The 24,616-nt window shown below is 37.2% G+C and overlaps 1 protein-coding gene across 1 annotated transcript in view; it reads left to right on the top strand.

Moving 5' to 3' along the window:
• Window positions 1–24,314, top strand: part of LOC126095144 (putative oxidoreductase GLYR1 homolog) — a 259,436-nt gene extending 235,122 nt beyond the window's left edge. The window contains exons 10-12 of the mRNA XM_049909863.1: window positions 5,971–6,133; window positions 15,794–15,973; window positions 23,623–24,314. Coding sequence (XP_049765820.1) covers window positions 5,971–6,133; window positions 15,794–15,973; window positions 23,623–23,822 — 543 coding nt within the window. The 3' untranslated portion in view covers window positions 23,823–24,314. The remainder of the gene's footprint in view (window positions 1–5,970; window positions 6,134–15,793; window positions 15,974–23,622) is intronic.
• Window positions 24,315–24,616: the final 302 nt, after the last annotated feature.

The raw sequence follows: 24,616 nt of genomic DNA, 5'->3' as shown, positions 1-24,616 counted from the left end.
AATGCAGTCTGAAAACAAAGGAAGTAGGTTACAGTACACTTGTTCGCCCACTGCTTGAATACTACCAGATAGGGTTGATAAGAGATAGAGAAGACCCAATGAAGAGCAGCGCACTTCGTTACAGGATCATTTAGTAATTGCGAAAGTGTTACAGAAATGATAGATAAACTCCAGTGGAAGACTCTGCAGGAGAGACGTTCAGTAGCTCAGTACGGGCTTTTGTTGAAGTTTCGAGAACATACCTTCACCGAGGAGCCGAGCAGTATATTGCTCCCTCCTACGTATATCTCATGAAGATACCACGAGGATAAAATAAAGAGAGATTAGAGCCCACACAGAGGTGTACCGACAATCTTTCTTTCCACGAACAATATGAGACTGGAATAGAAGGGAGAGCCGATAGAGGTACTCAAGGTGCCCTCCACCACACACCGTCAGGTGTTTTGCGGAGTATGGATGTAGATATAGATGTAGGTGAAGATGTAGATGTAGATGGAGTCAGCCTAAGCAAATACTGCTCACAAAGTCTTTCATGCTGCTGTGAATCGTAAACGTGGCTATAGTGGGGTGCCGTGCATTCCCCAATAGCACAGATGGCTGTATCACAGATGCAGTCACATCAAATAAGTGTCTGTGGAGAGGAAAGACAGACCTATAATTCCAGTAGAGGGGCAGTAGGCTTTACAGTAGTTGTAGGGGCAATGGTCTGGATGATTGGCCAATCTGTTGTTGTAACATTAACCAAGGAGAATGTACAGCTGTTATATTTCCTGAGCATATAACAGCTTTTTAGTATGGTTTCATGAAACAAGAAAACAGATCTGGCATTCTATGGGTCAGAGTGTGCAATGCATGTCCCTTAATCTTGAGGGCAGATTACAAAACTAGAAAAGGAAGAGGTGGTTTTAATGTTTGTTTGAGATGGAGCACAAGCTGGGGTGGGGAAGGTTGTAAAAGATAATTGACCTTGCACTTTCAAAGAGAGAATTCCAGCAATGGCATTAGGTGATTTAAGGAAATCATAAGAATCTATGTCTAGGTAGGGACTTGAACTGCCATCTTCCTGAATATTGTTGAGGAAAAAAACATTGTTCCACAAAGCACCTAGCATCCAGCGCATGTTGGTCTAATAATTATTCATATGATTTTGAAACGCACCCCTGCTGGTTTTTGGACAGTTTTGAACACATTCTAAGTTGATTTTTGAATGCGTGCATAGTGTATGTGATGTCTCTGCCAGGGGAATCCTCGTCGCATATAGAAATGAACTTTCCTGCAGACAGAATGGGACAGGGCTATACGAGCTGAGTGGGATAAAGCCGAACCGGTGAATGTCAACTGTTGCTGGTTTATGTGGTTGATTCAGTTTGCAAATGTTCAGCATTGTTATAGTTACTATCGAAATCCATAGATTCAGACTACCAGAGTGGAAATAAATGACTAACAGGAATAACAGGTAAGAAAGATTATGTATTATCTTCTCGGTGTATCCAAGAAAGTGAAATTCCTACAGAAAAGTTTTGGCCAGCTCGCTACACTAGACGGGGCCAGCAGACACTTAGGTTCCATTCTGGGAGTAGTGCAGAAAATGCATTGTACGAACACACAATAACACCTAACTGGAGAATAATTGCTGGATAACTAAACCGGTGATTGTAGCAGGGTTAGTAAAGTTAACAAGAGAATGGGTTTTGAGAGTGGTAGGAATAGTTACAGAATTAGTGATGACAAGATTGTTAGAACGAGGAAGGAGAAGAAACGGGGACATCACACAAATTATGGAAGAATATGACGATTCCAAATTTATACAAAAATTTCGTTCTACTACTTTTTGGTCTCAGGTGTGAGAAACTGGAGCATATGAATGAAATGTGAAACTATTTCCTAACATAAAGCTTTTTGATTGTAGTAGACCTGATAGGTATTTTGTATTGGTACTTCATGAATTATATTCTCGTACTATAAAAATGATCATTATTGCCAAAACAGTCTGGCTTATTTGGTGTGATTTACAATTGCTGCAATATTGGAAAGGCCTGTTTTGTTTAGTCCAGCATGCAGGGACAAAATAGACGTAATCAGATCGAGTCTTGGATACTATTTGTATTAACAGCTTTTTCAGTATTAGACAACAACATTTCGATTTTTCATCTAGCAAAATGTTTGATGAACTTTGAGGTAATAGATTCTTTCGCAGAAAGGAAAGCACGCCATGTAAAGCTGCAGCAAGATTAGAGAGAAAATTGCTAGGACCTAAGGATTGAAGAAATGTGTGCTCTTGCCTGTCTCTTGCATTTACTGGTTTTAGGTAACCTATATTTAATTTTATGTCACACAGAAGAGCAAGTTATTAGCTAATAGGCAATGAAGAGTCCAGATTTTCTGAAGAGTTATTGTTCTCCCGGTTACAAATAATCCCATCAAGTATTAATTGCCACCCCACCCCCACCCCCCCCCCCCCCTTCTCTCTCTCTCTCTCTCTCTCTCTCTCTCTCTCTCTCTCTCTCTCTCTCTGTGTGTGTGTGTGTGTGTGTGTGTGTGTGTGTGTGTGTGTGTGTGTGTGTGTGTGTGTGTGTCTTTTGGGTGGGGGGGGGGGGGGGAGGGAGAGTGTCAAACTTACCAACTGGGAGCAGGAGAGGCACTACAGGACATTTTAATTTCCACTGTCCTGAGATAGTTTGATGATGGCATCCATTGCAAAAGATACATGTTTGAGTTCCACAGAGCGAAATACAGTGACGCGCTGTATAAGAATGTGGTTTGAAGAGGCGTGGCACTGCACTTCGGCACACTAAAGACCAAATAACATGTCTTACATTTCCTCGAAGATATATGTTTTATGTATCAGACTCTTCAGAAAGATGTGCACTACAAAATGAACTTATTTTTGAAAAGTATTATTATTATTATTATTATTATTATTATTATTATTAAAAGTTCTGGTGCGCAGAGCAGTCTGAGTTGTAGGGGGGGGGGGGGGGGTTAGTCTCTACATGATCCATGTTTACATGTAGTGATTTTTCTCTTTCCTCTTCGTTTACTGCTTTCACGTCAAATGAAAACAAGGCAGATTTCTGTGGCTGGGAGCTACCAAGTGAATTATGATGGAGCAGTCAGTCAGTGTTGCACGGGCTGATATACAAGACGGAGCATGCCGTGTGTGAGGAAGTAATGGCCAACACTTCTTAATTAATCTTCTAATGTTTGTTTTTGTTACAAATGAATAGAGAATAATCCGTGTAAGTGCAGTGCTAATACTGGTCAGTTCTGTGTAACTTTTCAATACATTGTCACAGAAAAGGCTGGCGACAGTGCTGTTTGTCACTGCTGGGTTATTGGTTATTCTTAATATTTTTATGTCCCTGAAAACACACGTTATTGAAGCAAATTTGCACTAGTGATAATTTTGAACTGCTATATCAGATGGTCACATAAAATTTCACTTTAAAACATTTTGTTTGTTCTGAGAAAGAAGTCAGTGTTTCCTATTCACACTTGGTCTCACATAAAAATCTGATGAGCGGAATTTGTGTGGGATGTCTCGGTCCACACAGTATAAAAACGAAATTATAAATAAATGCAAAAACACTAGAGAAAATGCACCTGACTTCTCTTAGGAGAGAACCTAGAGCTGTATGTACATGCAATAGTTATTCTGATCTTATCTTCACAGTCCATATGCAAAGAGGTTGCAGTTATTCCCAGAGTAATCATTTAAAACCAGTTCTTGAAACTTGGTTAATAGACTGTCTCGGGATAGTTTACGTCTATCTTAAAGAGTCTTCCAGTTCAGTTCCTTCAGTATCTCTGAGAGATTCACCGATGGAGTAAACAAACCTGTGACCATTCGTGCTGCTGTTCTCTTTTAAACATTCAATATCCCCTGTTAGTCCTATATGGCATGGGTCCCACCCACTTGACCAACATTCTAGAATGGGTCACATGAGTGATTTCTAAGCAATCTCATTTGTAGATTGATTGCACTTCCCCAGTATTCTACAAATAAACAGATGTCTACCACCTGCTTTACTTATGACTGAACCTAAGTGATCATTCCATTTCACGTCCCTAAAACATGTTACATCCAGCTATTTGTATGAGTTGACAGATTCCAGCAGTTACTCATTGCTGTTATAGTCATAGGATACTAGGTTTTTTAATTGTGTGAAGTGCAAAGTTTTGAATATTTAAACAAGTTGCCAATCTCTGTACCACTGAAATCTTATCAGTATATGACTGAATGTTTATGCAGCAGCTTTCAGATAGTATTTCATTATAGATAACAGCATAATCTGCAAAAGGCCTAATTTTACTATTAATATTGTCTGCAAGGTCATTAATATACAGCATGGACAGCAAGGGTCCCAACAAGCTTCCCTGGGGCACACCTGAAGGTACGTCTACATCTGACGATGACTCTCCATCCAAGATAATGTGCTGTGTCCTCCATACCAAAAAGTCTCAATCCAGTCACGAATTTCATTTGATAACCTACGGGATCGTACTTTTGACAATAAGCATAGGTGTAGTACCAAGTTGAATGCTTTTCGGAAATCGAGAAACACTGCATCTACCTGATTGCCTTTATCCTACACTTTCAGTATGTCATATGAGAAAAGTGCAAGTTGGGTTTCACATGATCGATGTTTTCAAAATCCATGCTGGTTGGTATTAAGAAGGTGACTGTGTACAAGATAACACATTTTGTTTGAGCTCGGAATATATTTTAAGATTTTACAACAAATCAATGTTGAGGACATTGGACAGTAATTTTGTGGATCACTTCTACTACCCTTCTTGTAGACGGGTTTGACCTGTGTTTTTTTTCCAAGAATTGGGCATGGTTTTTTGTTCAAGGGTACTGTATCAACACATTCAGTTCACAATACTTTTCGTTTTAAATACAGTCCATGACTACACTAATGGATGGTGATTAAGCAGCGCAGCAGTAAGTTTCGACATTATTACTTGCATTTACTCTCTGGTCTGATAAGGGGTGTGTGTGTGTGTGTGTGTGTGTGTGTGTGTGTGTGTGTGTGTGTGTTTTATTATTATTTTTTTTTTTTTTTAATACAGCTGTGAATTTGAGAGACACAATTCCATTTTCCATCCTGGGTGTTACTCAGTCACTGTCATTTATACTATGATCAGCTGATTTCAGCTGTTTGCAATTTTGACTCCTACACTTGTAAATTTACACAATTGGCCTTTGTGGGGCTGTACAAATGTGCATCTGTATTTTTAAAACGTAACCAATGTCAAAGAAAATATGAGCAAGAACAACATTTTTTCCCCTCATTGCTTTGAAATAACATTATTGCCATAGTGGAATATGTATGTAACCTTAAGAATTAATAATATATCACAAAGAACATTACTCTGTGTGGATCCAACACTGCCAGTTTACTGTAAACAGCTGTTGAAAGATATACCAGCAAAACGTCACCACTGGGCAGCTGATTGCACTTACCAATATGTGCTGGGTAAATGGTGTCTCGCTATTATGTATATTTCATTGGTGTGTGTAAAATTTTGTTCCACCTCTTAAATTGTATCTAATTGATCTCCAAAGTGTTCCAGTAAATTTTGTACAAAGACATTAGATAAAAATTAACTTCTTTAACTCTGAACTAACAAGACTTAGGCTTCCTTGTCTCTGGAGTTGAAAAAAAGTCTGAGCTGCTACCACCCCCACCCCCTCCTCCCCTCCCCCTCTTCCCTCAAGTAGTAGAATATCTCTCACCTTTTCTTTTCTGATTCCAATAATACTATCTAGTTACAGTCTTCCCTTAAAGTTCTGATGAGTCATAAAGTAAAGACAAAGAAGCATATTGTTTAGTGTCAGATCAGTGTCTTTGTATGTAATATTTGCCAATATTGAATGATACTTGGAAATCTCTTAGCATTTCATAAAATTGCCAGCATGATTGTAATGAATGTATGTTCTTTAACTAGTGTTTCTTGCAATAGGCGATAAATGCCAAAGGTGGCCGGTACCTGGAAGCCCAAGTACAAGGAAGTAAGATACAGGCGGAGGAAGGAACTCTTGTAATCTTAGCAGCTGGTGACAGATCTCTCTTTGATGAATGTCAGTCCTGTTTCAAAGCAATGGGCAAAAATTCTTTCTACCTTGGTGAGTATAGTACTGGACTTGTTCTTCAGGCTTTGTATTATTTACTTGTGTTTTAAATTTCTCAGGACTGCTTGAAATAAGAGAAAAGGTTTCATTCCAGTAGTGACTGGTAAAATTACTTAACTGGTACGATAAATGTTTTTTTACATAGTTCCCTTTAATGGAAATGCATATTCTGCAGTGTGTGGCCAGCTTTTTGATCCCCTCTTGAAAGAAAACTGATGATCATGCCAGCAGCAAATCACATATATACTGCTTAACTTCCATTTCAATGTTGGACTCTTTCCACCCAAATACCATCCATCGGGGCTGGGGAATTGCGTATGTGCATGACATGTAATATAGTGTGGATTGTGAAAAGATTGTTAAATGCTATGGTCATATTGTTTTCTGTAACACCTAAGAACTAACTACATTCTCATACCCCTCCTCCCCTGTCCATGTTTCTACTTATTCGTCACTTGCATATCATAGCAGTGATCCTTTTTTTTATAGAACATTTTACGACCCTTTGACTCCCGTAGCGGTAGATCCCTGTATTTTCTGTTGTACGTACATTAATCCTTCTTCCATAGGTCATGAATTTAGCATTTCGTAGTGATGTGGAATGTGTCACTTTAAAATAAGTTTTCTTTACACAAAATAATTTAATGTAACATGTTTTTACTGCTTCATATCTAAGAATTCATATGTTGAGTAGGAGGAGTTGTCATTCAGAAATTCTTTTAATTTGCTTTTAAATGTTGGTTGGCTATCTGTCAGACTTTTAATACTATTTGGCAAATGCCCAAAGATTTTTGTGGCAGCATAATTCACCCCTTTCTGTGCCAAAGTGAGGTTTAATCCAGAATAGTGAAGATCATCCTTTCTTGTAGTGTTGTAGCTATGTACTTCGGTGTTACTTATGAATTGGGATGGGTTATTAATGACAAATTTCATAAGTGAATATATATATTGTGAAGGTACTGTGAATATCCTGAGTTCCTTAAATAAATGTCTGCAAGGTGATCTTGGGTGGGCTCCATACATTATTCTGATTACACGTTTTTGTGCAATGAATACTTCCTCCCTTCATGACGAATTGCCCCAAAATATGATGCCATATGAAAGCAGTGAATGAAAATAGGCATAGTAGGCTAATTTACTGAAACGTTTATCACCAAAATTTGCAATAACCCTAATAGCATAAGTAGCTGAACCTAACCATTTCAGCAGATCATTGATTTGTTTCTTCCAATTCAATTTCTCATTGCTGCACACACCCAGAAATTTTAGTATTCTGCCTTAACTACAGACTTCTGTTCATTCTCTATATTTATCAATAGTGTTATGCCATTTACTATACAGAATTGTATAAACTGTGTTTTCTCAAAATTTAGTGAGAGTTCATTTGCAGAGAACCACTTAATAATTTTTTGAAAGACATCATTTGCAATTTCCTCAGCTGCTGCTTGCTTGTTGGGTGTGATTACTATACTTGTATCATCAGCAAAAAGAACTAGCTTTGCATCTTCATGAGTGTAGAGTGGCAGGTCGTTAATATGTAGTTAAGAATGGTAAGGGACCCAAGACGGCCTGTAGGACACTGTTCTTGATATCTCCCCAGTTAGAGGACTCTGCTGGTTTTTGCAGGCTATCTGCACTGTTAATTTCAACCTTCTGTGTTCTCCCAGTTATTCCGATGCCTCTTATTTAGTCTTCTTCTTATTTCTTGTTTATTCCGGCTTCTTGAGATCCCTTGTGAAGAGACACGATACAACACATTCAGTAGTGGTGTGGGGCAAACAATGAAGTTACACAACAGTTAGTAATTTAACTTCTGAAACCACCAGTTTATTGGCATTTCTGGAAATAAAATCACTGTCATACTCTCATGCGGTCAGCAAATTTCATGTAACAGTTTGTATGTGTAATGGGACTTAAAATGTCGCAAATCGTTCTAATGAATAAATTAATCTGCTTTACAGTGTTGCTAAGCAACATGATCAACAAGGTGATATGTGTCTCAATTAAAACAGAACCTTGATATTTTGAATAAACTTTCAGTTCATTTTTGTCAAAATCAGCACTTGGCGCAAAATTAATTTCCAACTTCGTGCATGAAGTTCAAGCGTGTTTGCAACTATTGTACGCGATTCACTGGACAGCTCGATCATGCACTAGCGTGTAACGTATTTCAGATGAAACGTGCAGGTTTGTTTTCCCTAATTGGCTAAATGACTCTTTTGTAATAACGTGATGTGTCTATCTCACGTAAAGTCTAAGTGAAACTGGATTTGTCTCCATTCGGATCAAAATCACAAAATATAAAATTCACTGTGCAGGTCAGCGAACTGTACACATGCACTTTTTAGCACTCTTAAGTGATAACTCGTCTTGGACTAAAAGCCGCACATAAATTAACACTTTTTCATGCACACAAAATTCAAAACACCTTTATATTAAACAGATAAATTATGGCCTGCAATTACTAAATAACATTTCCCATTCTGAGTAAACTTCAAGACTTGTATTTCCTAATCAATAAAATTTTATCACCTGAAAGAAACTATCAGTTTGCTAAAACTGATTCAGATTACAGTCGAGTCGTGTGTAGACGATGACATCACGAATTGATACTTGCTTGGAATGAATGAAATACCTATACTGAAAAACACTGTCTGTTGAGTAATTTACTGACTTTTATAACAAATTTGCTACCCCTTGCATCACTACACAGTTAAGTATGAATTAAACCATTTGTGCACTGTCCTGCTCATACCACGATACTTCTTATCTAGAATAATTTCATGATTCACACGATCAAAAGCCTTGGAGAAATCACAAAATATACCAATGGGTGATGTTCGGTTATTCAATGCATTTTATATTTGAACAGTGAAAGCATATATAGCATTTTCTGTTGAAAATCCTTTCTGAAAACCAAATTGACATTTTGTTAGTATTTTATTTTTACTAATATGTGATGCTACTCTTGAATACATTACTTTTTCAAGAAATTTGGATAAAGCTGTCGGAAGTGAGATTGGGTGGTAGTTGTTAGCATTAGATCTATCCCCCTTTTTTGTGCAATGGTTTAACAATAGCTTATTTCAGTCTGTCTGGAAAAATGCCCTGTTTCAGTAAGCTGTTACATATGTGGCTGAGAATCCTACTTATTTGTTGGGAACAAGCTTTTAGTACTCTGCTGGAAATGCCATTAATTCCATGTGAGCTTTTACTTTTGAGTAAATTTATTATTTTCCTAATTTCAGTAGGAGAGGTGGTTTGAATTTCAATTTTATCAAATTGCATAGGTACTGCCTCTTCCATATACTGCCTTGCATTTCCTAATAAATAGCTGGATCATATTTTCTCTACAACACTTAAAAATTGATTATTAAAAATGTTATCAACTTCTGATTTGTTGTTAACAAACTTTTCATTGTGTTTGATAGAAATACAGTCTTCTTGTGCTCTCCGTTACCCTGTTTCCATTTTAACAATATTCCAACTTGTTTTAATTTTACTATCAGATGTTCTGATCTCAGACATAATGCACATACTTCTGGGCTTTTTAATGACTTTTCTTAATACAGTGCAGTAGTTTTTATAATGATTCACTGTTTCAGCATCATTAGTCCCAGCTATTAGATAAATTTCTCTTTTTTTTGTTTACAAGATATTTTTATCCCTTTAGTAAGCCATGGCTTTTTACATGGTTTCTTGCAATTATATTTCACTGTTTTCTAACCATTTTAAAATATACTCACAAAGGTATAATGAAATAGGTTAAGTTTTAAATTAGCATCATGTTCCCTGTACACCTCACCCCTGTATAACTGTTGCAAGCTTTCCCTAAAATTTTGAATTGTTAAATCGTTAATTGAACGCACTGTTTCGGAGGATGGCTTTGCGTTACTGTATGGAACTAAGGGGTGTTCAAAAAGCCTCGCCACAGTGCCGTATGATTGTTAGCCCCACATGCCGTATGATTGTTCGCCTGCAGGCTTACTTCCCTTCAAGTGGACTCTCCCAACATTCCACTGTTTCGTTATCTCAGCCAATGTCAGTAGTATCTTTGTGTGTCGTTACTTGTTGACGTGAACCTTTAAGTTTAGTTCGTTTGTTTCGTTTTTGTCACTGTTAAAATGCTAACCATTGAAGAATGTGTGTTTTTAGTCAAACAAGTGTTCAAAGCTGGCGGTAAATACGCAGTTTCAGTTCATCAAACATTTAATTCAGTTTTCCTGGAGACGACACTCCCACATCACGATACTGTGCAAGATTTGATTAACAAATTTTGAAGTACAGGTTCAGTGACAGATGTTCTGAGAAGTGGTCATCCTACCGTTTTGTCCGAGGATAAACTACTCTATATTCCCGATAAAATGTGCATGAGTCTGAACAAGTCAGTAAGTAAACTCGTCCAGGAAATCAATGTTAGTGTCGGAACGGCCCACACAGCTGTAAGGAAAAAATTAGAACTTTTCTCATACAAAGTGACAGTCGTGCAAAACGTAAAAAATACTGATCATGGCAAGAGACTGCATTATTGTCAATTCTTCAAAAATTTTGTTCAACGAAATGGAAGGGATATTCTTAATGAAACATTTTTCACTGATGAAACGTGGTTTCATGTATCCAGGTACATGAACTCACAAAATTCTCGTATGTGGAGTACTGAAAATCCATCATGTATTCACGAAGAACCACTTCATTCTGTGAAAATAAGAGTCTGGATTGCAATTTCTAGACGCCGGATTGTGGGTCCCATATTTTTCAATGAAACAATAAATGCACAATGATACTGCAGTGATATGCTGTATCCATTCTTGTATTAACTGAAATACTGAATGGTATTTTCAGCAAGATGGTGCAACCGCACATACAGCTCGCGTTTCAATGTCACTGCTTGCTGATGTTTTTGGTGATCGCATAATTTCACAGGGACTTTGGCCTCCACGATCGCCTGACCTAACGCCACCTGACTTTTTTTTTCTGGGGTGCAAAGAAAGCAACTGTCTATAAAAACCGTCCAAAATCCACCGATAAACTGAAAACTGCAGTATCCACTTTCACTGCTTCTGTTACAGAAGAAATGTTACAGCTTGTGTTTGGAAACATGATTAGATTAATTGAATTGTGTATTCAACAACAAGGCTGACTCTTTCAACATTTAATGCGAAAATTTGTAAGTAAAAATGAATATTCAATAAATGAATAACTTGAGTTTCACTGAGTTTCATTTCGGTATATTCACTGCAGCGTACGGCACGCGCGGCTAACAATCGTACGTCACTGTGGAGAGACTTTTTGAACACCCCATTTGTCATATACTGTAACCAGCTGTGCATCATAATCAGACAGACAATTCTTAATGGGGAAAAGTTTTTATTTGATTAAATTTATCTTTGTCTATGAAAACATTATCTATCAGTGTGCTGCTTTCCTGTGCCACCGGAGTAGGAAAATCAATAGCTGATGTCAAATTGAAAGAACCAAGAAATTCTTCAAGGTCAAGCTTTCTGTCAGACTCTTTGCTCTGTCTGACCAATAGCACAACAAAGAGTCAAAGTTTATCAAAAATAGTTGAAAATTTCCCAATGGGGACCTGTACATGGCTACAGTTATAAAAGTGCCATTATTTAGTTTAAGCTCACATGCACGTACTTCTATAGGTTGCTCTATGCAAAAAAATTTAGTTTCCAAATTTTTCACACTAGGGCAGATTTTAACATATATGGCATCTCTCCTCTCTCCATTGTGTCTCTACTTATGTGTGCTGACAGGTCATATCCACCTACATTTACCATTTCCATATCTGTGACCATATGATGATCAGACAGGCGTAGTACATCCATTCCACCCTCAGTTTCTAAATCTTCTAAACAAACAAGAAGCTCATCTACTTTGTTTTTTAATCCCCTGATTTCTGATGCAATATACTAACATTATTTTTCACCGTGCTTTTACGTGACTCTTGTGACATACTAACATTATTTTTCACTGTATTTTTTATGAGAGTCTTGTGACTCACTGTACTGTTATGAGAATCTTGTGATATTTTAACATCTCTTGTACCTGCCTGTCTGAACTTTGCATTAAGCCTAATTTTAATCAATGTAGGATGATTGGACACTGATCTTAGCCTAAAAAAGTACTCTCATGAGTTTCAGTGCCCCCCAACCCCCTCCCCGTCTCCCCTTAAAAATTTTGCTATCATCCCAGCCAGTCTACCCTTCCCTTTCCTATCTAGATGCAGGCCATGTCTTGTAAAGTCCCACCTACCAATACCATCAACAGGAACCAAACCTATACCTGACAAAGTAGCCACCCGAAGCAGCTGATCTAGCTCCATTTTGACCTTCCTGACAGAGCTGTTCAGTTGGGGCCAATCATACCGCATGAAAGCAGGAACCAAGCCAACATGTGTATGGTTCGTTACAGATGCTATTTTTACCAGGTCACACTCAATATTGTACCCTTGATTCCTATCAATACTGTTTCCCACTCCACCCACTACCACAACATGATCCTGCTTTGTAAAACCCTTGCACAATGATCCTACATCCTCTATCACTTGGCTAAGACATGCACTGGGCTTGAAAATACTTGTGACTTGGTACCTGTCACTTAATTTTTCCTGCAAGATCTGGCCCACACCTCTTCCATGGCTACTACCTAACAACAGAACTTTCCTCCTCCTTTCAACTTTTTTTGCAACAGTTGGTTTCCTAGTGAAAATCTTGTTGGGTGCTGACTACACTTACTTCTACTTGAGCCTCTTCCTTAGTTGACTGAAGTAACAAGGCAAATCTGTTGGTTGTGCCAATGATGAAACTGTCAGATACTGTTCTCTTTCTGTGGCCCCTGTCACCTGCTACCACTTCGCACCTGTCGTCACACTTCTCCCCCCTTAATCTCATCAGTTCCTCCATTTCAGCCTGAAGGGCTCTAATCTTCCCTTCGTGTTCTGCTATTTTCCTATCCCTTGAACATAATCTGCAATACCATGGAAGAGACCCATCTACTTCCCCAATTCCCATGCCACTATATTCACCCCAAAATAACCATCTGCCACAACAGGTGCACAGAACCCCAAAACTGACTTGTTATTCTGCTCACCCTTAGCACTTTCTGCTATAACCTCTCCTGCTCTAGCTGTTCCTTCTCAAACGTTCCCACATTTGTTTCGTTGCATCAGCTTTAACTGAAAAAAAGTGTCAGAGTACGACTGCTTTCATTGGCCCAGTCTTTTTTTTTTTTTTTTTTTTTTTTTTTTAAAGAATGGTGTGCTGCATAATTGCGAAAATAAATAAGGAAATGTAACATAGTAGAATGCTAAAATGCTGTTAATTGCAAGTACCAGAAAAAAGGGAAATAAATTGGAAATAAGATGACAGAAATCCAAATTTTATTAGATTTTGCAACAGATTATTCACATGTGACACAGTGGTTTTATCAGTAGAGTATTTCTTAAATCAGGGAAACAGTTCACTTATCTGAAGAACCATTTACTTGAAGATTAAATATTTTTGCGTAGTTACATAACAACCCCATAATAGCATAGTACTTATTATAGTGCGATGAAAATGAATTTTTGCAGACCAAAAACTGATACCAAAAACCACATAATAAATGATTTAATAGCAGGTTTAATAATTATTATATTCTTGGAGATGTAGTCCATATATGCAACTAAATAAAAGGCTATTTGTGTCTATGCCATATGTATTTCAATTATTTTTAATTATTAAACATCATGTATTGCAGGCCACTGTTAATACTTCATAAGAAAAGGAAGCAAGATGTGTGTGGCATCGAAACAAATAACCTTGTATTTAGTTCCACAAATGGAACGTGTCTCCCAAAAAATTATTAATGATAATATAGATGCATCTAAAAATGACAGAAAACATAAAATTAACATCAAGTTTTCATTGAAAGTGAGTGACTAATTTATGGCTTGGGTACTGTTGCCTCTGTATTCATCAGGTACATAAACAAATCATCTTTCTTACACTGTCTTTTCTGCCACATATACTCAAATAACTAGTGAACATGTTCGTACACTATCTATTTGTATCCAGCAATCTCCTTACGAACAATCAGGTGTCTTCAATTTCCACAAAACCACCTTCACCACAAAGTTTTTCACTTTCTTCCACACACTTTTCTCTATGACAGCTTTTCAAATCTACTAATGTCTTCTCTATTACATGCAATTATTCTGCAGTAAGAAAGTTCCTACAATGTTTAACCATTAGGTATTTGACTTACAAAATTTTTATGAGATTTACATTGTTTCCCCACAAACAGAGCTTCATTAAAAGTTAACTCTCTCTCTCTCTCTCTCTCTCTCTCTCTCTCTCTCTCTCTCTCTCTCTCTCTCTCTCTCTCTAACCTTTTACCTGCACCTTTGCCTCTATATAAATGTCCCTCTTTCCTTTCTACCAGCCCACTACTCTCTTTATCTTCCTGTGTCCCTCTACACGACCCCCACCTCACCCCTCTTTGTCTGTGCCCTCCTCCTCTCTGCAAATATCCCATTAGAACATATTCCGATGCTACTCACAGAAAACATGAAAAGATCAATCTTGCAAGGTGGCCTAGATTTCTGGTGTTAGCAACTATTTTTCAATCCCACACTCATGCCTATGGATCATGGCGGTATTTACCCCCCACAGTACTTCTTTATAGACGATAAATAGTGTGTGTACCAAATTTGGTTGAAATCTGTCCCATGCTTTAGGAATAGCTATGGAACATGAACATGTGTACATACATTCATATACATATGTCTGCTTGTGTCTGTATATGTGTGGATCGGTGTGTGTGTGTGTGTGTGTGTGTGTGTGTGTGTGTGTGTGTGTGTGTGTGTGTGTGTGTGTGAGCGCAAGTGTACTTGTCCTTTTTTCCCCCTAAGGTAAGTCTTTCCGCTCCCGGGATTGGAATGACTCCTTACCCTCTCCCTTAAAACCCACATCCTTTTGTCTTTCCCTCTCCTTCCCTCTTTCCTGATGAAGCAACCGTGTGTAGCAAAAGCTTGAATTTTGTGTGTGTGTTTGTGTTTGTGTGTCTATCAACATACCAACACTTTCGTTTGGCAAGTTACATCATCTTTGTTTTTTTATATATAATAGAGGGAAACATTCCATGTGGAAAAAATATATCTAAAAACAAAGATTCTGTAACTTACCAAACGAAAGCGTTGGTACGTTGGTATAGACAATAACAAACACACACAAAAACAAATGAAAAAATTCGCATCTACTAACACAAGTAATTCATACCAGTCAGTCACAACAACCAATATTCTGCATTTCAGAGGAAATCATTAATAATATTTCGCTATAAAAGTGCTAGTGGTAACTGAAATGTCCACATAATACAACTAATTTGAGTATGTCCCTAGCCAGAGGCACAGTTCCATATTTTCTACCAATAAAGTTGTATCAGTCTGTCACCATTATAAATATTCTGTAGTTTAAATGTGCTCTTAAACTTCCACATAATACTGCGAACAATAGCAGCATGTGGTGCACTCCATAATAAAGTTATTTTTGAATGACATGCGTAAGTTGAGACTTAACAAGAAGAAGAAGTCCTTTATGTTAATGCAAAGTCATAGGGGAACTAAAACTGCATGCGATAATTATGTTGCGTATTTTTATTCAGGTGAAGTTGGAAATGCTTCGAAGATGAATCTTGTTCTTCAGCTGATGACAGGTGTAACATTGGCTGGCTTAGCTGAAGGCATGGCTCTTGCTGATCGGGCGGGGCTCCAGCAGAAAGATGTGCTTGAAGTATTAGAACTTACTTCCTTGGCGTGTCCAACCCTAGTTGACAAGGGTCGAGGTAATTAAAACAAATTTTATATTAAAAAATTAATACTTCTCTCATTTGTATCTTTTTAACATGACCTCATTTTCATAGCAGCAAAAGGAAATATTTTTCTACAAATTAGATTTTTTACACCATCATATATAATTAGACAAGTTGTAATTTTTTTGTTAACATTCTCAGAGAACATATTAAAAACAATAAAAACTATAGAATTATGTATTTGCTTTTAGTATCCTCTTTACTTTTCAAATGGCAAAGAAAATTTCCTCAGAGTACAAATAGGCAGAGAAACTTTGGGTGTAGATTGTGGTCATAATCATGAACAGAAGTAGTCTGGAGGAGCAGAGGACAACACATAAAATGTATAACATAAAGAAATGCAGATTGCCAGAGAATGAAAGGCAATTGTATAAAGCACCGGAATCACATTAGTTAGTAACTAAGATTAAAGTGATATCAGTTGGTAGGACATATACTGTATAGTGGATGGACAAAAATTAATAGGTTTTACTTTGTGCTTCTAATTTCGACATTGCATAATTACCAATTGTACTAAAATGTTAGGACTTGGTCATGATTTTTTGCATTGATATCAACCAGTTGCGTCATAGAAAGAAGATGAGTTGTTAAATGTGATATCAGAATACATGTTTCTGAAAATTATGTGAATTGAAAATTGGAGTGACAATCTTGTAACTTTTAATCTTGTTGTTTCATAGTGATAGAAGAGATGGAGATGACAGGTGCTAAATATCTTATTAACGGAGAATAAAAACTATTTCTGTGCCTGAGATATAATGGAGAGTGAAGTCCAGTTTCCTCACTTTTGACTTACGGTCCTGTCTGTAATATCACTGCTTCATTTGTGTAAGAATGATGGTAGTCCCACTTCTCCTGTTAACTGATTTGGGCAGTGGTAAAAGGGCGCATATCCATCTAAAATTGTCTAAATCAGCAATGGACTGGAGCAGGGCTGTCACCATTCTTCGGCAAATGAAGCAGTAGTAATACAGATATAATTTAAAGTCAAAAGTGAGGGAATTGGATCTGCAATACTTATACTTCTCAAGTACAGATTTATTCCTTGTTTTTGTTACTGTTGTTGTTGTTCTTGGGGTTATTAATGTCATAATATTATGTTTCATTAAGTGCAGTCATTTCAAAACACGAAAGGCTTCATCCTCTGGTTTGCAAATTGATGATTGGTGTGTTACACATCAGGTCATCATCATATGACACCTATACATCACACAGTATGATATACAGTATCGTTTATTGTGAGGTACCTAGAAGCTGTCTCATGACGACCTGTTACCTTTCCAAGTGTGTAATACGTAGAACAACGTGCTATGTACCCAAGGAAAAAATCTTGTACTTTGAAACGGATTGTTGTTAATGAAAATAGCGATTAATACATTTGGTTGAACATAAAGAATAGTAATTACAGGGAATAAATAGTCCTTAGCTGTTGCAGTTTATTAATGAAAAAGCAAAAGACAAGTCTTTCCTGGTGGTGGTGTTGGAATAGCAATGATGATACAAACACAGCCAACTTGGGCTTTGATAAATAATGTGCAGATGTACAATTTTTATATGCAGATCGTACAGCACAATAAATAAAAATTTTATGAAAGATGCTGGAAATTCTTGCATGGAATACAAATAATAGAAGGATTAAGGGTAGCAACTCACAGTCTAGTTCATGTCAGCAGGCTCAAAAGGAGATTGAAATTATTGTTAAACTTGTGGACAGTGTCCATCGTCAAAGTTAACTGGTAAAAACACTTTGTGGGTATAGTGACAACAGTGTTATTTGTTTGTTTCAGTTCTGGGTTTTGTGTGTTGTGAGGGAGCTTTGGTGGTTTTGGTGTATGGAAGAGGTGGCAAGAGAAAGTCTGTGTGTTGTGAGGGGTTGATGGGAGATTTATTATAGCAGGATAGTTCCTGTTGTACTGTGGTAATGCAAGACAGGAGTAGGGTAACAGGAAGTTAGATAACTTTTGGGAACGGTATGTGGAGTGCTTTTCCAGTTGTTGATGACAAAGATTTTCAGTTTGGAAGTTGGATTGTGGGCAGTTAGGAAAACATAATAAGAGTGTCATACAGAGAGGCTGAGGTAGTTCAGGGATGCCTGTGTCATGGGAATTTGTTCTTATAGTGCTAGTTTTATGGGGGGATGGGCCTCAGATGAACCAGAGAACTGGGAGGTTGTTGTTGGAAGGAGGGGTGACATCTGCGGAAGGGGTTACATGCGACAGTAGCATCAGCACCAGCATCTGGAGGTGAGGGGCGGGAGGTGAGATTTCATGTGTTAGGCAACATTTCAGGAAAGAGGCAAGAGACTTTGTTACAACTATGAATAGGTATGCTTCTCTGAATTGATGGATAAAGCAGAAATTAATACCAATGGAATGTAGTTATAAGGTGAGAGAAAACATGTGGATAAGTGCTGTGTGGAAAAACTGAGATAATCATTGTAGGTAAATGTGAAATAAAAAAAAATGGTGCAGACATGGGAAATGGACAAATAAAGGTGGTGACAGTAAAAAAGACCTGTGGACAATTCCCCCCCCCCCCCCCCCCCCCCCCCCACACACACACACACACACACACACACACACACACACACACACACACACACACACACACGTGCGAGGGGGGGGGGGAGGAAGGAAGGATTGTTTATTATGCTTCCTTGGATAACTTGAGAACTGTGGCTTCTAGAAAAAATGTTTACCAGTGCAAAATTAAACTACATTACATTTTCTGCAAATAAGGTGCTATTCATGTTTTACTAGGACTAACACATTTCGTGTTACAGGGGATGACAAAAATCACAGATTATTAAAAATAGTGTTTTAATGGTATGAAATTACTGTGTACTGTTTAATGAAGAGCTTACTCACACTTTCCACAGTGATCACTGACTCTACCTACACCACTACATCACAAGAAGTGACTACAAGGTGTTCCACAAAGTTGTACCAGCCCTGTGCAGGTCTTACAAATCATTGGTGATGCAATGTGCAGACGCATTTTGGGGGTCTGCATTAAAACTACATGAAATACATATAAGATTTGCTAATGAAATACAAATAAGATTACTAATAATACTGACAGAAGAAAACATGGGGACAAGATCTCTGCCCACTGTTCTACACTGCTAGAGGGCAAATTGATCCTTAGTCATCCATTACAGCAGATGCAGCATTCCTCTAGAAAGGGCAACTTGCCTGCCACAAACACTGCTCTCTCTTCATTTTGTAGACAGCATATGCCTCACCAGCGTTTCCTGTCCAATTCTGTTATGGAAGTTAGACAAAATAACTCCACTGAGCTCATTTTTATATAGTGCTATTGTTTTCAGTTTATTAAATGCGTAGTTATTTGCAGTTGTTACATGAGCTTTTATATAAAATGCTTTCCTATAAACCATGGCTGAGAAGTGTACAATATGTAGTTACGATATTTTCAGTGACCTTTGTAGTGTTGGTGGAAAGAATTGGTAAATGTGGCACCTTGCTGCTATCTCTGCCGTTGACAGCATATTGTAAGGCCATGTTACTTTGTTGTAGTCACTTGGTGGTGAATTAGGCTTTTTAGTTGCTTCTTGTGATGTAGTGGTGTAGATAGTGTGGGGAATTGCCTGCTTGCTCTTTGGTTTGCAAACCTATGAAGGAGGAAAGTGCAAGACTGCAATCGAGTGACCTACCTTACCTTGTGCTATTACCCCCCATACAAAATATTGTAGTTTTATCAGTTATTTTATATATTAAAATTTTGAGAAACAAATGTTTTTGATGAATTCATCTATCAGATTCCGTAAATGTTTTAATTTTTTCAGTTAAACTTAAACCCAAAATTTAAGTCTTATTAATGAAGTCGCTTTCGGCAATGAATGTTATACGCAATATTTTCAGATTCAGGACCTTATTTCCAAATCAGTTTTTCTTTAAAGTGTATCTTAAGTAAATGTGAACAGACTAGGACAAATTTTGCTGTCTGTGGCCATAAAGTACCTATAGCTGGGTAATACACATTATAAAAAAAGTGTAGATACTGCTAAGAGTGTTCTAAAAGATGTTTTCACCTTCTTGACTATACTTACATATCAGTACCTCTTTAAAGCCATCAACAGTTAATGATTTTTTTAAGGGGGATGTAAAGTACTCCCCTTTTGTAATGCGCACTGTGGAAAATTTGTTGCTATTGCTAGGATTAATATGGTCCTACTGCACTTTTATGTGATACAAGCATTTAATATGAGGGTAAGTCAATTATTATCTGCAAAGTAGTTATAAAATTTTATTGTAATCAAATAGAAAACTTACAAGAACGTCATTTTTCGACATAGTCTCCTTGCATTTCAACGCACTTAGTCCATCATTGTACAAGCTTCCTGATGCCCTCATAAATAAAGGATCTCAGTTGAGCTGCGAGCCAGGAATGCACCGCTTCTTTCACTGCTTCGTCTGAGGCAAATCAATGGCCCCTTAATGCCTGTTTGAGTGGACCAAACAAGTGATAGTCAGAAGGGGCAAGATCATGGAGGATGATCCAGTACTTCAAATTTGAGTTTCTGTAGCATTTCAGCATTTGGGCAGCAGTATGCAGTCAGGCATTGTCATGCAACACCACCACACCTTTTGACAGCAATCCTCAACATTTGATTTGAATTGCAGGCTTTAGCCTCGCACTAAGCATCTCACTGTAATGTACACTGTTTATTGTTATGCGCCTTTCCCCATAACGTTCCATTACGGAACTTTGTGTATCCCAAAAAACTGTAAGCATCACTTTTCCTGCGGATGGTTGGGTCGTGAACTTTTTCTTGCACGGCAAATTTGGATGTTTCCATTCCATACTCTGCTGTTTACTCTCCGGCTTGTAATGATGGATCCATGTTTCATCGCCAGTAATGATCCTGCCTAAGAAGTTGTCCCCTTCATTACCATAGGGATCCAAATGTTTTTGCAGATGTCTAAACGTGTTTGTTTATGCAACTGTGTGAGTTGTTTGGGGACCCATCTTGCACAAACTTTATGAAACCCAAGTCTGTTGTGGATGATTTTGTAGGCAGAACCACTACTAATTTGCAGATGATGTGCCACTTCGTCAATAGTTAATCGTCTGTCTAAGAAAATCATATCATGTGAACGCTCAGTGGTTTCTTCATTTGTGGTGGTAAACGGTCGTCCGGCTCCTTCATCGTGCATAACACTTGTGCGACCATTTTGGAATTTTTCAATCCGTTCGTAGACATTCCATTGTGGCAAAACACTATTCCTGTACTGTACCGAAAGTCTTCGATGAATTTCGACCCCTGATACGCCTTCCGACCACAAAAAAATGGATCACTGAATGTTGCTCTACTTTGGTGCAAATAGACAGCAGAGCAGCCATGATTAACAACAGAACAGCGATAAAGAAACTAACCTAGTAGCTTGAAAATTGCAAGGATGTAACAGCAAATGAACAAAGCATGCCTCATCAACGTAAGATGACAGTACTACCAAAATAAACAGTGATTAACTAAATTGTAGATAATAATTGACTTATCCTCCTAATTGTTCTTAACCCAATTTATTTAACAGTAAATGATAATTTTGTACCATTAACACACATATTTTTTAATCATATGTGATTTTTCCATCACCTACAACATAAGAAGTATTGGTCTTAAAAGGAAGAATGACTAGGGTCTTTTTTAATAGGAAATTTACTGTAGTTTAATTTACTACTGGGAGCCTAATTGCAAAAAGCCATAGTTTTTGATTTATTGAAGGAATAAAAAATTATAATAAAAACAACTTTCTTGGTCTCCATTTACAGGGGTTTTCGCAAAATACTTCCAATTGGACATTCATGGGGGGGGGGGGCATGTCCTTAAACTTTCTAAAATATTTCTGGACTACCTCATCAAACACTGTTGGTGTATGATGCTGATCTGTTACTGCTTTGCTTACAAGTTCTTCATCATTAAAAATATTCTTCATGTCTGGATCAACAAAAATTCCTAGTTTCAGTTTTGCTTCTGATAATGCACAAAGTTTTCACAAATCCATTTAAAACACCCACTTCTTTAGACAAGCCATCTGATATTGTTTCATTAACCCCCTACCTTAATCTGAAGTGATTGAAGTGATTGTGTGAGAACTTCCTTTAGAACAACTGAACGTTGCTGAACTATATTTTTGCATACATGCATTTTTTAATCCAGTCCTGGCTTCTGTCAGAGCTGTCACATTCACATAAAAGTTTTAGATATTTTGTTAACATTGCTTTTGTCCAGAAAATATGGAAATAATGATTTATCAATAATCATTGTGCTTCAGTTGTGTGAGAATAGAAATTCTTATAGCATTCTCTCAGTAGCATGGGAAACTCTACAAATAGTTATGCAAATGATCTCTCTCTCTGTGCCACAAAGGAGTAGTTCCATTGTCAATATTTTTTTCCTCTTAACTTAAGAGTCTAATGATTATGATAAATCCTGAGGTGTAAGTCTCTGACTAGATTTCAATTTGGCTTTTGTGAATATCCCAGGCTCTTGCAGTGTCTTGAAAGTCCTCAAGAGAATCAAAGCTAGTCTTCTCAAGAGGATCTATAAATGCTTTTGATCTCACTTTTATACCAAAATATGCATAATACACTTTCTTCATAGATGTCTCTGTTTCTTGGAAATGAAGCCTCAGATATGCAACAAAAGTTATCAGGCAAAGGCAGATACAGCAATCAGTTGCAACAAATAAAAAGTAATGTTATAGTTTTCATTATATAACCATGTCTTGTGATTTCTTTTTAGTAAAATCAGCATCCAAAATTCTATGGGAATCAACTATTCTCTTAGAGTTAATGAAGAAAAATGTGAACCAACTTCTAACACTGATCGATAATATGTTGTAAAAATTCAAAAGCACGAGATCCAATGATGACAGTGTAGCTCTGTCAAAACCGGTCATCCAATAAAACGCTTTTTTAGCAATCTTGGCTTGTGCAGGTTTCTTTAGTTACCATACACTGCAAATTGCCCCCAGAGTGAACAAGTCAGAAATGGATATTATCATTTTCATAAGTTTATCCACTACAGGCCTGTATTATACATAAAATTGATGCAAAAAGGTGCAGTGAGAAAGAAAGCTGGGTTGTTCATAGCAACTTGTGAATCAGTTCATAATGTGTTAACATTACACTGGGTATGGTGCCAGTGAAAGTGTACTAAAGAAATCACTGGTCTGAAAAATTTGCTTTATCCAGAGATAAGTGATGGAGTTTGTGTATATATATTTCCCAAACACACACCAAAAAAACAAGGTTTGGATTTGAAGACATCTGAAATAAGAGTCAGATGTTATACATGAACTTTATCAGAAATAACGTTTTCGAATAAGAGATCGCTCTACTTACTAATTGAGGTGCTGCATTGTATGAACATCATGTAGTATTTATTGTGTATGCTTTGTGTTGGTCGAAACTGTCATTTGCAATTTTATAAAATGCTTACAGAAGTAAAATCTAAGATATTTACTGTTCATGTCTTAACATTGTAGTAACTTGCTGAAGGCTGATGTTTAGGAGACCTGTTTCTGTATAGTTATTGTATTTGTGTGAATAGGTGAAGTGAGCCAGTTACTGATTGCTTAAATAACTTTCATTTTCAGCCATTATAGATGGTTCTTTCCCTACGCATTTACCTCTGGAACATATGCAGAAGGACCTAAAACTTTCTCTAATCATGGGTGACCAGTTGGAGCAACCGCTGCCGCTGACTGCATCAACCAATGAACTTTTCAAGCACGCGAAAAGGCTTGGATATGGTTCACATGATGCATCTGCAGTCTACATCCGTGCACGATTTTGAAAATTTGTTAAATAGATGACTGCTGTTTTATACAATGGTTTCTTCAGGGTCGTGGAAAGAGGCTCTATATACTTTTACAAATAGTGTTGAATTATGACATATTCCACATGATCATGACAGTGCTGCAGCCCATTTATCACTGAATAGTATTGACCAGAAATATTTTTGAAGTGGTTACATAAATGAACTGACACTTTGAAATCTGTGTAATTACTGTAACTCGATTTGTTTTATCAGTGATGAATTTTTGTCAGGCTGCTTTAATACTGGTAATTTGATACCAAACAATTCTACTGCCACCTTTGGTGGATGAAGGAAAAATTATCTTGAAAAATAGTTTTATTTTTTAGTAATGCAAGAGTGCAATTATGAAACAGAGACTTCTGTGCTTTAAATATGACTTTCGAGAGAGCTGATATCATTCACAGAATAATGTATAGAATCTTGTATGGATACATTTCACAAATAAATTTTTATTAAAATAACAGAGAAGGTGCTTTGTTGTGACTTTTTATTTTTCCACATATTCTGCCTTGAGAGAATTTTAACTTATATGAAGAGATTCATGACTGAAAACAGCTTTCACAATATTTTGTTACATTTTCCAAAATTGCAGTATTCTGTGATTTGAAAAGATTAGATGTACTTATAGATGTACATAATACTTGTACATCCTGTTAGAAAAATCTTGATCTTTCATTTGGTAAGAACAAGTATGTCCAATAAGTTTTTCTGTCTGGCACACAAAGATAAGTTTGTTTAACACCCCTCCCCTTACAAAAATACTGCATAAC

Source organism: Schistocerca cancellata, chromosome 8 (assembly GCF_023864275.1).
Source record: "Schistocerca cancellata isolate TAMUIC-IGC-003103 chromosome 8, iqSchCanc2.1, whole genome shotgun sequence".
Classification (NCBI taxonomy): Eukaryota; Metazoa; Arthropoda; class Insecta; order Orthoptera; family Acrididae; genus Schistocerca; species Schistocerca cancellata.
Note: the sequence above shows the minus strand (reverse complement) of the source record. Positions and strands in the feature narration are given on the sequence as shown.